This window comes from Crocodylus porosus, unplaced genomic scaffold (genome assembly GCF_001723895.1).
Source record: "Crocodylus porosus isolate Cpor-Errol unplaced genomic scaffold, CroPor_comp1, whole genome shotgun sequence".
Taxonomy (NCBI): domain Eukaryota; kingdom Metazoa; phylum Chordata; order Crocodylia; family Crocodylidae; genus Crocodylus; species Crocodylus porosus.
Genome location: NW_017728931.1, coordinates 83,539,287 through 83,552,354, shown reverse-complemented (window position 1 = coordinate 83,552,354; position 13,068 = coordinate 83,539,287). Strand labels below are relative to the sequence as shown.

Here is a 13,068-nt window from a genome sequence, read left to right as displayed (position 1 = left end):
TTGATACACTGACAGGTGTTCATTGTGAACACAAACTTGCATATTTTTTCTTCTGGCTTACATTATTTGAATCCCTTGAGGAGAGCAGTCTATATTTCCCTATAGGCATAACTACCTTGCCTCTGAAAGTCAGGAAATTGTTTTGCTGTGTTACTAGAATACTGCCCTGTTTTTCAGAAATAAAATACTAGATTATGAACTGTCAACTTTTCCTGAAAATGTATCAGCAAAAAGTAGCAGTAAGTTTTTCTTTTCCCAAGAGATAGTGATAGGGTATTTAATTGGATAGTAACAGTACTCTGACATCCTATAATATCCTTCAAAAGCAGATCTCAGAAAACTGTAACAGCATTAATGAATTAATAAATACGCCTCTGTGTTGGGTAAGAGTGTCCATGAGCCACAAAAATGGAACCTGAAGCACAAATTGCCAAATTCAGTCATGTCATGTATTTGTGCAAGTTGTGTCAACCTCAGATTGGTCATAACAGGGATTATATATACAGTATTGTAGCCAGGTTCCTGCTGACATTCAGTGGGTGCAAAATGAGTAATAAGTTTTGGCTTCTGGGTGTTTGGCTTCTGTTGCAAATGCACTTGGACACCTACATGTCTCTATTTTGGCATGAAAAGTTTCCTAGGTATGTAGATGGAGATTTGTATTTGCAAGCAGAAACCATCCAGTTAGGTGCACACAACTTCCGTCTGAGGTTTTTTGCCATCTCTATTGGTGATAGGAGGTATTTAAACTGTACCTAAGAACCCCGTATGTCAGGAATTTGCAGATTCTGCCCAATGCCCAGTAGATATTGACAGCAGTGTATTCAATATAAAGAGCAGCCCTAAATACTTGGCTGTTTTGCAGAAGGTGGGTGCCACCACCACAGCCCACTGTGTTCAAGAGTGAAAGTTGCTGTAAGTACTAAGCTTTGTTCTGAATTCAGTACAGGTGTCAGCGCAGCTACGTGCCTCCTCTCTGGGCACTCTAGATTCCAAGATAATCAAGGCTCCTAATGTGCAGCCTTGAATCGGGTATAAAGACAGCACCACTGGAGCTACTCTCTGAGCTGCTCTAAAGTGCTTTCTCCTGCCCCCCCAACTCCTGGAGCATGTGTATAAACACCCCTATTTTTGACCTACACTCACATTGGGAAAAAATGCAGTCCCTTTGTGACACTTAGGCCCTGGCAAACATTCAGGTAGAGACACTGGGACCCAGTATGTGATCCTAACAAGCACACTTCCTGTGCATGTGCATGGCAGGAGGTGCGATTTTGGGACTGGGAATCAAATACCAGCGTTGCCATATTGCTGGTGTTTGGGAAGCCCATGATCTGTCGGGAGTTGGCAGATTTTCAGAGATTCATAGATTTCATCAACATTTGGGCTGGAAGGCACCCCGGAGGATCGTCAAGTTCAGGCCCCTGCCCCAGGGGCAGGAAGTCAGCAGGAATCATAGGATCCCAGCAAGATAAGCATCCAAATGTATCTTGAAGGCGTTCAAAGTGGGTGCTTGAACTGCCTCCGGCAGTAGTCTATTCCTAACATTTGGTAGATTTTGCCTAACGTCTGGTAGACATGGACAGCAGTGTGTTCACTACAAAAAGCAACCTTGAGCACTTAGCTGTTAAGCGAAAGGTAAGTAGTGCCACCACAGCCTGCCACAGCCCTGGCACTGGCAAATAGCAAACCAGTCAGCTGATCCCTGCTCCCAGCCTCAGGGGGGTATTAAAGTCAAGGGCCCAGAAAGGGAAGGTGTTCGTCTTACTTCACTAGGGGGCAATGAGAGAGCAAGCTGTGACCTCCATTGATAAGCTCTAACCATACATAGGACCAAATCCACTTACCATGTGCTGACCATTTTGTGGGGTTTCCTTTTAAGCTGCTTCTGTTCTCAAACACGCAAGATTGTAGAGAGATCTTTGACTGTTTATTACCTGTTGCACGCTTCACTACTTTGGGATTATTGCTTAATTAAACCTTCAGTTTGCCTGATGTTTTCTTAATGTGCTTTAGAGGGGATATATTCCTGTCTTCATTTAAATTTAATTCTTGTTTTTTCTGCATTGCTCCTTCCCCTCCTCTGGTTGCCTTTATTCTTTTGATGCAGGTTATTCAGGCATGTTCAGGGGCAGTTCCGGGGGGGTGCAGTGGCACAGTCGCACACCCTCTTCTACAATATACCTCACATGGTTGCATGGCTGGAGCCTTGAGCTACAGTGGGAAACCTGAGGGGACTGAGCAGGGAGCAGATGTGGAAGAGGAGAACCACTGGCTTCCTACTGCTCCTGCTGTACCCAGCTAGTCCAGGGTGGGAGGAAGCTCCTGGACAGCTCCTGTATCATGCCAGCCAGGGGCTGCAGGGAGCAGCTGTGCAGGGTGCCAGGTTTGGCACAAATCCTTGTTCCTTCCTCCTCCAGTTCATTCACCCTGGGGCTCTTGCTACAGGGAGCAGGTGTGCAGGTTGCCAGGCTTAACTAGGGACAGCGGTGGCAGGTGTATAAAAATGAGTGAACACTCAGAGTTGGCAATTTGAGGGCTATCTTGAATCTAACAAGGGATTCCTTGTGTCTAAAATGCTTGAGAATCACTTGTGTAAGTACTGAGTGAATTCAGAGGATGGCCTGTAAAAATACAACCACCCAAAGAAAGAATGGAGCACAGGATAGTCAAGTACCTGACAGGGTTGAGGAAGTAGGACTGAATTATGGTACTGGAGAATCAAGGTAAAGAAGGCTTCCAACGTGTAAATCCTGTAAAGGAAGAGATATTGTACCTGGCACTAGCACAGCCAGTACTTCCCTTCACTAACTAACCTGATGGCCTTTGAGTTATGGACACAAAAGCCCAGCCTGTATCAGACACACCTTCTTTGGCAAGATAACCTTTGGAGACAGAGCAACGCTTCCTTTTCCTCCTATGTGGCAAGCAGCAGAGTTATGAATCCCTGCTGTCTGGGTCCAAAGGGGTTTCTGCATTCACTTTTCTCCTCCTTTCCACCCCACCATGGAAGCAGTCATAATTTAGCCCTTGATGTTTGAGATCCTCAGGTAAAAATGTCTTTTATCTACACTGGAAATGGAAACAAGGTGCTTCCAGAATAAATTGATAAGTGCCGCAAGTTTACCATTTTACAACATTCGGAGTCACAAGTAGGAGGTGCTTTCTCTAATGTCATGCTAGTAGCAACACAACTGGGATCAAAGTTACTGGGACTGAGTTAAAAATATGCCCAGCACTGCTGCCACTGTAGGGCATTTGTACATGTGCTTACGCTGCAGCACCAGGCGCTTTTAAAAGTTCTTTGCACTGCGGCACATACAGTTGTATAAGTGGCAAAATGCACATCAGCACTGAGAAAATGGTGGCAACATGCTTTTGAACTAAAACACGTTGAAACTGTTTTAGTTCACAAGTGGACTGCCATCATTTTCTGTGTGCTGACACGGATATTGCCGCTTATACAACTGCAAGCAGTGCAGCACAGTGCACATCAGCTCATGTGCAGAGCAGACTCAATTAATGGAGTCTGCTCCAATGTGCTGGATATCTGGCGAGTTGCAGCATGACAATATATGTATATAAATGCCCGTAGTACCCTCCCCAGGTAAAACATGTCTGCCTTTACAGAGCGGGAAGGGGGAGATGGGAATTTCTTCCTGGGCACAAAAGACACCCAAGGAGCCAATACAGTGCAGGATGTACGCAGCCTTTTTACCACCTTATCTCAAATCCTCCTGCTCCTCACCATATAAGTTCTGCTGCCAGTGCTACTTTTGTGATAATTTCTGCAGATGCAGGAAAAGGGGTGTTGACCCTGAGATCACAAAACAGAAATGGTTATCTTTAAGGAAGAACTTTTCTAAGATAAACGCAAATCTTGATGCTGTGATGCTTAGCTTGTGTTTGGCTTATGATACAAAAATATTAGAGCCTAGAAATTGATGGGCTGGGTTTCCACAAAGGAGAAATATTTAAACATCAGTAAACAAACTTTTCACATCTAAAGATCAGTTCCAGTTTATATAAAACAAGCAACCGGGAACTATCTACTATTAACACACACTGACCTCTGAGGGCGATGACTATTTGAAATGGCTACTGGAGAATATCTTATATTCTGTAACAAATGCTTTTTAGCTGTTGACTTCACCTCCTGTTCCTCATTTCCCTGTTTCTGAAAGTTAGCAAATATCCATTTCACTGCCATTAGGTAGCATGACACTAAAATTCTACTAAAATGTTGTTTAAATTATGTGACTTGCATTATTATTTTCTGGTAGACTTAAGAGCTTTATTGAAACATTAAATTGCTTTTAGCAGCGTCATTTATTTAGAAAATATTTTGAGTGAAGGGTTCAAGGATTTCTTATTCAAAACAGAGGTTAGCTGCTTTGAAAGATCACTTCCATTTGAAGTCACATTTTCATTCTTAACAATGAAGAAAATAACATTTACTGTGGGGGTTTGGGAGGACTAGGAACTGATGTTGCGTGGCCCTCAGTCCTGATCAGAGTTGTTTTGCCTATTTCAGGAACACATTTTAATAGACCAAAATGAAATGATTTGGGGAAAACATACCTGATCGTTGTACTTTGTATTTATGCATTAACTTGTTCTAGATATGACTTTATAGATTTACAGCTGGAGTCTGAAGAGATGGTATCAATAGAGAAAAATATGTTGGGAAGGCCTTAAGATCAGTGATGGGAAGGGTATTCTCAATATGCAAATTTAAACAGAACGCTGTTTGAAACTGATAACACGCTTTCCTAGATTCTGAATAGTACTTATCTATCCTTGAGAGGAAAGTCCTCCATTTGAAATTTTGTGGACTACTTTAGCTTAGCTTAGAAAACTGTCATAGAGTTTCTCTGCTGATTGGCTAGACATAATTAAGAGCATGATTGTCTGTTCATTACTAAAACAGTACTTTCTCCTCCTCCAAATCACAAAAGCAAAAAACCCCTGTTTTTCACCACCCACCAAAATGTAAAAAGATTGACCAGGAACTTGTGTTAGAATCAGAGTGTCACATTTCAGTTGAGTGTACAGGCTACATCTTACTTTAAACCAGTATGTCAACAGGAGCTGAAAATATTACCTCTTTCCTTACAGGAATAGATAATCTCTATGAGAGGGCTCTTCACATCCGCAAACTCCTCCTGACTTTGCCCAGGTCAGTCCTTATAGTGATGAGATACCTCTTTGCCTTCCTCAACCAGTAAGTACCTTAAGATTCCTATCAAAATACTGTATTTTTATTTCACTTCTTTAGCTGGTATAAAAATTCTTTGTGTTTGTCCATAGTATATGTGAAGATTACATTGAAGTTTCATTAACACAGAACTTGCAAAAAGAAAGGAGAAAAACACTTAGTTTTCATGCAAACTGAAATTTCATTTCTACTTAACTGAACAAGGTTAATAAGACTTACGAAAGTGTTGTCTTGAATGAAGGAATTTGATCTATTGCTAGAAAACACCAGAAAGGAATTGCACACAAGTGATCTGCACTGAAAATAAGTTGTGTGATTTAAAAGCAGAGTTTTTGAGAGAAATCCCCATCAGGCTTATTTTGCCCTGATGTTGGGGAAAAAAAAACGGAGCACACTCAGACAACCCAGTCACCCACCAGTAGTTACTGGATGCAGTGTTCTGGTAGAGCAGATCACAAATATTATCTGATGTGTCCACTGGGGAATGGTCATAGAGCCACAAGTACCAAAGAACGCTTGCCCATCTTCCTTTGCCGTATGGCAATTGGATTTTCAAACTACAAACTGGGGCAGCCGATGAGAAATTAGGCTTATCAGGAAAGGAAAAGGGGGAAAAACTGAGAGAAAGTGAAAGATGGTATGGGAGAAAATTCTGTTTTACCCCTGCCCTTTCTTTTTTTTCCTAATCCCAGTACTTTCACTGTATTTATACTTATGTCATGTTCTCTGTCTGGTGCAGCGCTGCCTGCCTCCTGCAATTTCTGTTTTCTATTTTCCCTTTTTTCACCTTTTCCTTCTTTTCCTTCTTTTGTCCTTTTCTCATTCTTTCCTGCTCCTTTCTCCTTCAGATAACACCTCAGTTGCCTCCCTCACTCTCCAAAATGCAGTTCACCACCCACATTCACTCATCCTTCCATATCATTACATCTCCATTTATGCTGTGGTTCTGTCTTGCTGCTGCAGACACTACTTCTGATGTTGTGGATAATACTTCCATCACCTCTTTGGGATTTTGAAGGGTAGCAGTTAAGATGGGAAAACATGCTTTTATTAGGGAGCCTGGTTTGATGATTCCTCTCTTACTACAGTAATCAAGTGCTGAGCCTCGGACCCTTCTTAGGCTAGGTACAGACATTTAAAAAACCCAAGGTGGAATTGATCCAAGTCGCATAGTTTTCTGTAAGTGGTGTAGTTTAGAGTGGTGGCGAATAGAACACACATTTGCCCTTGGGGACAGCGGGTGGCAAATCTTGGACCAGGTTTCACCATTTTTAAATGAGTCTATATGTGCCAAATTTCTGTTCTGTTATGGACATAGAGTGGTTTCCAGTCACTTATACTGCTTGTACCCAGTTTTAAGTGTTAATCTGAATTAGCTGCTCAGAGGCCTGGAATCCTGACTGCTCTTTCTACTACTGCCTATAGCTCATGTACTGCTGGAAGTCTTGAGTCTGGAGGGTCTCCTATTCCAGCTGGAGTCTCTACATGTATAGATTATACTTTACCCAGCAGTGCACTATCCATGTTCTGGAAGTGCCTACAGCATAGTTAGCAGCAGCCTGGCTGTTGGTGGAAATGAGTTTCACTAACTTGTGATGACCAGCAGCACCTTGGAATAGCAAAACAAAAGAGAAATTCCTTATAAGAAATGTATAAAAGGAGCCTGGTCAAAGTTTTTTAAATATTTTGCCTTTTCTGCTAGAAATTGTATACCAGCACCTGTTTCTGGTCAGTTTTTATTTCTTTATTCAGTCTGCTTTTGAGCTAAAAATGGATGCATCTGGTTTTTGCTTCCTGGTTCCAGTGTACCTTTCACACCTGAATCCATTGGTCTACATATTCCTCCCTTCCTTCTCTCAACTCCCTGACATATGTTTGGGGTTGATTTTATAGATTCATAGATTGTAGAGTCGGAAGGGACCACAAAGGATCATAGTGTCTGGCCCCCTGCCCCTGGCAGGAAAGAGGACCGAGGTCAGATGACCCCAGCCAGGTGTCTGTCAACCCTCCTCTTGAAGACCTCCAAGTTAGGTGACAGCACCACCTCTCTTAGAAGCCCATTCCAGATTCTGGCCACCCTTACTGTAAAAAAACTCAGTTATATCTTTTAGGACATCAATTCCCAAATTCTGACAGACTGCATGCCACTAATTCAAAACGATACAGCCTTAAGCTACCATCAACAAATTTTTCATACATGTAGGTAACAGAGTACGTATTAAAACAACATCAAAACCTTTAGTAATTATAAAACATTGTTTTATCAGTTACAGTAGCCATATAAAACAGTTGTAACTTGGAAAAAAGACAGTGTAAACTTACCTGTCCAGAGATGCTTTAGTGGGCGGCATGAGCTTGCTTGACAGAGCCCAGTATTCAGATGTCTGGTAGGGGGCTGTGGGGGTGTGTGTGGTGTCTGGAGTCTGGGGAGAGGGAGTGTCTTTGCATGCCCTGGCAGGATGCAGGTTACTGTGGGTCAGGAGCTAGGGGCAGCAGCAGGGCTGGGGGCGCTGTGGCTTGGGAGTGACACACACACACACACATGCACACCCCCCGCACCTAACAGGTAAGTCTGTGGAGGGGTAGGAGTGGGGGGAAAGGGTAAGGGTCAATCTGTACCCCTTCCTTCTCCCCAGCACACTTACCTGCTGGGTGCTGCTCCACATGCAGTGCTGCGTTCCTGGCTGTGTGCAGCAGGCTGCGTGCTGCAGGCCACGGCTGGACTCTGTGTGCAGCCTTTCCTCCCGGTGTACCTCTGCGTACCACTTCCAGATTGTCTGCGTACCACTAGTGGTACACATACCACAATTTGGGAACTGCTGTTCTTGGATGTGAAAACTAAAATGTCTAATTAATTATCTTTAATATTAATGTATTAGGTCTACAGATGTTTTAGCAGGTTGAAAAGTCTCCTGTTAGGGAGACCTTTCTAGGGGCTTGTCCCATTCATATTCTTTGTCACCAGATAAGTGATTTATCAAACATACACACAAAGGCCGTAAATATAAAGATTTAGATCCAGGTTCTTTCCCTCCATCCTTTTCCACCTAAGAAACCTGAGCATGATTCTAGTAGCTACACTCTACCCCACCAGCAACCCAGTTCTCTCTCCTGAATGTAGCTGTAATAAGGACAAGATGTACCAGCACTAGCAAGAATGGTCCTGTACTCCATTATCCATGTTAACCAGGGTTATAAAAGGTTATACCTCTCATATGGTCGGGGTCAGTATTCATTGACCTCTGTGGTTAGTATTCCACAGGATCAGTGCTTCACTTTGTAAGTGTCATACTGCCTGCTTCAGATTCAACCTGGCAAAATCTTAGTCCCTCCTCTGCAACTTACTTGCTGTTTCCAACAGTAGTGGAACTGTCCCCCACCTAGCAGAAAAATCTCCATCAGGAAGTTGCAGGTGCTTCCTCATAATACCAGATGATGATGTGTTTTTAGTAAATGAGGGGATCAGGACCCTAGTAAGTATCTTCCCTTCTTTGCCCCTTTCCTTGTTCCTGGATTGAATGTGTAGGGAACCACACAAAACCACTTTACTTAGCACATGAATAATCACAAGGGTAATCACATGTACAATACAGTTTGCATCTCAGAGTAGCACACAGCACATTAACAAAGCATGGCAGAACAAAAGGAGAATTGGATTTATTTTACCACCAGATTTTGCAGCCAAAAGCTACTGTCAGTTTGGCAGCAGCTGTGACAGCAAGGGGGCAGCAAGTGATGCTGAAGAGTGGACTCTGTCCCTGCTGCATATGGCTAGAGGTGAGCACAGCCCCCAGCAGCCATTCCATCGCCCTGTTGGATAAAAGACCAATGCACGGATTCAGCAAACCAAGGTTTATTGCATAGCATATGGATTACTGAGGCAAACTTAGCAGCTTATATAAAAATTACTCTTACTTATTTATACCATACCATACTAACCATTTACACTAAGTTACCTATCCGCGGCACTTGGAGTCATGCTGTGGTGGCCAGTTGCAGACTTTTTCAAGGTGGTGTTCAGTCAAGAGGGGCACTGGCTTTAATTTTTTCGATGTGTGGGTGGGTTGGTGTTGCTGGTTAAGACATCCATCTGGGCTCAGCCTTCACTGCCCTTTTATTTTTCATGAGACAGACTTCAATCGATGCCCAGAGATTTTTCCACCAATTACCACTTAATTCTTTACATGAGCTCATCTTTTGGACTCAGTTACTGGTTACATGTTGTCTTTCCATCCTAGTCTGTTTTTTAGTCCTTATTCATATTATTTTCACATTTCTGGACCACTACCTCCACTTTATCCTGATGGTTATCGTCGTTTACATCAAATATTTTGTATTAGTCTGCTTAATACTTGCTGCAATTATTCAGCTATCAATTACACATCCAAAACATACACACACATTCTTAATTTTTTATGTGGGGTTTTTTACAAAATGGAAGTACATTTTAAAATGGCAATTTAACGTAAGTATACCACAGTACAGATACAATATATTTTTTAACATATTCTAATGGTCCCCATGCTTTCATGCTAGCACGGAAACCAGCCTCCTTGCTTGGAACATGGTTTGGGATGACTACTACCCAATTTTGGATGGCTAATTTGGGGGGAAATGTGTGTGTGGTATGCTAGTAAGTATGATGTATGTAGGTATAGCTTTTACAGTTAGGAGAAGTACACTAAGCAAGTGCCTTAAACTTTTCCCAGAGCTGAATCTAAGGCAAGAATGAACAAAAATAGTAGTGTGTATACAATAAATTCACACACTGTTGTATATTGCCAGGAAGTAAAGCACTTTCTAATGCATTTGTTGTTTCATTATGTTGTATAAGACTAAGTGTCCAGGAAGAATGTTTCACATTTTTAGGATCTGGTTTTCAGGACAGAGATGATCTCAGAGAAAAAATAGTCTGTTTTACTCTACTATTTTTTTTGTAATAGTCTTTCACAGTACAGCGATGAAAACATGATGGATCCTTACAACTTGGCCATTTGTTTTGGTCCAACCCTGATGCCTGTTCCAGACATACAAGACCAGGTGTCGTGTCAGGCTCATGTGAATGAAATAATCAAAACTATCATCATCCATCATGAGGCCATTTTTCCAGATGCTAAGGAGCTCGATGGCCCAGTTTATGAGAAATGTATGGCTGGAGATGACTACTGGTAAGTTAGAATATTATCATTTCTGTCTTGATCTTCAGTCCATAATCATAGGACTCCACTTTACCTGAGTGACTCCCATTCTATGAGATGTGGCCACGGTGCTCAATATACAATTAAGACTATATGGATACTCTCTATCTTGGAGTTGCCCTTGGGTCTGCTAAAGAATTTCAATGCCTAATGATTTCACTGTGCCTCTCCCATCACCCCGTGTCCCTCTGTCATCTTTGTGCCGCCCCACCCCCCCTTGCAACTAATTTCAGTATTATTGAAAAGGAAGTCTCCAATAAGGAAGAGTTTATAATATTTAAATACATGAAAATGGTATCTAGAGGGAAGAGATGTTCATTTCTGTAGTAATTGTGTTCATGCCATGGTCTGAAGATGAAATCACATCTGGCTCTAATTATAAAATATTAATATTTAATAGTATTTGCTTCAGAAGAAAATGTCATTGATATTAGCTATAGAAGTAGGATACTTTAAGCTTGGCAGCCTACTGCCTACTTCATGCTAAATTTATGTATCCATTAAGTGTTGCTTCATACTCTAATTGCCTGTATCTGCTCAATATTGCCTATCTCTACAGTGACAGTCCCTATAGCGAACATGGTACATTAGAGGAAGCAGACCAGGATGCCAGCACAGAGCCCCACACCAGTGAAGATGGTATGTCTGTTATATTATTACATTTACCATTGACATAAATAACTTTTACAGGTGTTGCATACAGGAAGGTCTCCATTTTTCTCACTGTTTCAGTTGAAATTAAAGAATTTCATGCATGGCATTCTGCACCTTATGCCTGCATTTTTTGTCTTGTATGTTTTGTTTGTTTGTTTTTCACTCTGATCCATTTGTGTTCAGCCACCTGTTTCCTGACACCTTCCTTGGTTTGCCCGGTTACAGGAAGGGCAAGTGAAAAACTACTTCGGCCAGCACAAATTATTTTCTGATGTAACGTTCTATTTTTAAGTAACCTTTTTAACAAGATGAACTGATTAAACATGTGCCTTCAAACATTTTAGCTCAGATAACTGCCTTCATGCAGTTTAAAAAGCCATGCCTTCTAGAAGATGTAAGGATATCATTAAAATACAAAAAAATAAAAGCTATCAAACTAAAGCTATTCGTGGTAAATTTAACCAGCAAAGCCATGGCTGTCAGCACATTTTCCCTGTAGATAGACCTTTCATGGTATATGGTCTGTTTCTTTGCCACATCTGGAGCAGTAAGGAAGGGCTGGCAAATTCTAACCTTCAGGGGAGTTTAGAGAGGTGCTGTGATGGGGCAGAGGAGAGAGACATTTTAATTAGAGCAGCTCCAACAGCCCCTCTTATTAAAGCACCCAGAGCATCTCATGTATCACGTCCCTACCTCCCCAGTTGATGAAGAATGGTGGCGGGACACTTTAACTGAAGCTTGTTGAATAAACTTTAGTTAAAGCACCCCCACTGCCATTTCTCAGCACAGGGACACGGATACACATGACACTGGAGTCTGCTGGAGTGCAGTAATTACCATGTTCCAGCAGACTCAATTAATTGACTCTGTTCTGATGTGCTGTAATTACAGCACATCGAAGCAGCCTCACTGCATGTGTATAGGCACCCCTGGTGGTCAGCTTGGAGAGGGAGGGACTCTGATTGTTCAGCAACAGGAAATGCAGCCAAAGGAAGAAGAGAGATGCAGGCCAGGGGGACAGGGGTTGTTTCCTGGTAAGATGAATAGCATGTTGGTTCATCTTCACTAGTTATATAAAGGCAAAACTGCCTACACAAGAGTTGGGCAAAGGATTGGTAACTATCATGTAATAACACCTAATTTTTCCAAGAAAGCATCAGTATATTCTTCCACTGAAAGTATAATGCAGGGCTGCAAGAGGCAGAGATTCACGAGAGTCTGAGCAGTTGAACCCTACCTTGTCATCAGTGCCAGGGGCATGAACAGGGGCAGCTGGCCAGGAGTCTAGTCAGAGCCAAGGCGCTGACCAGGTTGTGATACAAGGAAGCAGCAGGTAGGAACTTGACCGAGCAGAAAAGGAAGGATAGTGGGACCTTGTTAGCTACTGGTTTACCTTGTTAGCTACAGCCCAAAGAAGCTGTTGAATCCTACAGGAAACTGTAAAATATTAGATGGGATCCAAAAAACCACAGCTGTGCAAATCTTGACTGTGTGAAGCAAGTATGTGGCATGCTGGCCAGTATGTGACTTTACATGAATGCTAGGCATGTTCGCTAAAGTGAAGTGGTACAAAGTATTACATTGCTTGAGGCTTATGAGGATGGCTAGCAATTTAATTATAGCTTTTGTCATTTGTTTAACTTTTATGAAATTGTCACGTGTACTTTGACCAGAGAAATAGTCATTAACACAAAACAGGGAATGCTGGGGCAGGGAGGAAGACAAGATAACTAGCACATCTGGTCTAGTTCATAAAACTGTTGAGGCCTTCAGCCAGCTAGTCCTAAATCAGTCTTTTCACCAATAAAGGTTTACCTTTTTATAAGCAGCTTTCTACAATGGAGGGGGAAGGTATGTGAATTGGCCTTCGCTGGCCTTCACCAGTGTCATTCACTGAATGTTTTTTGTCCCCCTGACATTTCATAGATTTCATAGACATTAGGGCTGGAAGGGACCTCGGGAGATCATCGAGTCCAGCCCCCTGCCCAAAGGGCAGGA

General features: G+C 42.3%; 1 protein-coding gene across 2 annotated transcripts in view; it reads left to right on the top strand.

Moving 5' to 3' along the window:
• SRGAP1 (SLIT-ROBO Rho GTPase activating protein 1) overlaps positions 1-13,068 on the top strand; it is a 224,881-nt gene that overhangs the window by 191,997 nt on the left and 19,816 nt on the right. For both annotated transcript variants that reach the window (XM_019543304.1, XM_019543303.1), the window contains exons 16-18: positions 5,119-5,224; positions 10,162-10,386; positions 10,976-11,055. In XM_019543304.1, the coding sequence (XP_019398849.1) occupies positions 5,119-5,224; positions 10,162-10,386; positions 10,976-11,055 (411 nt within the window). The remainder of the gene's footprint in view (positions 1-5,118; positions 5,225-10,161; positions 10,387-10,975; positions 11,056-13,068) is intronic.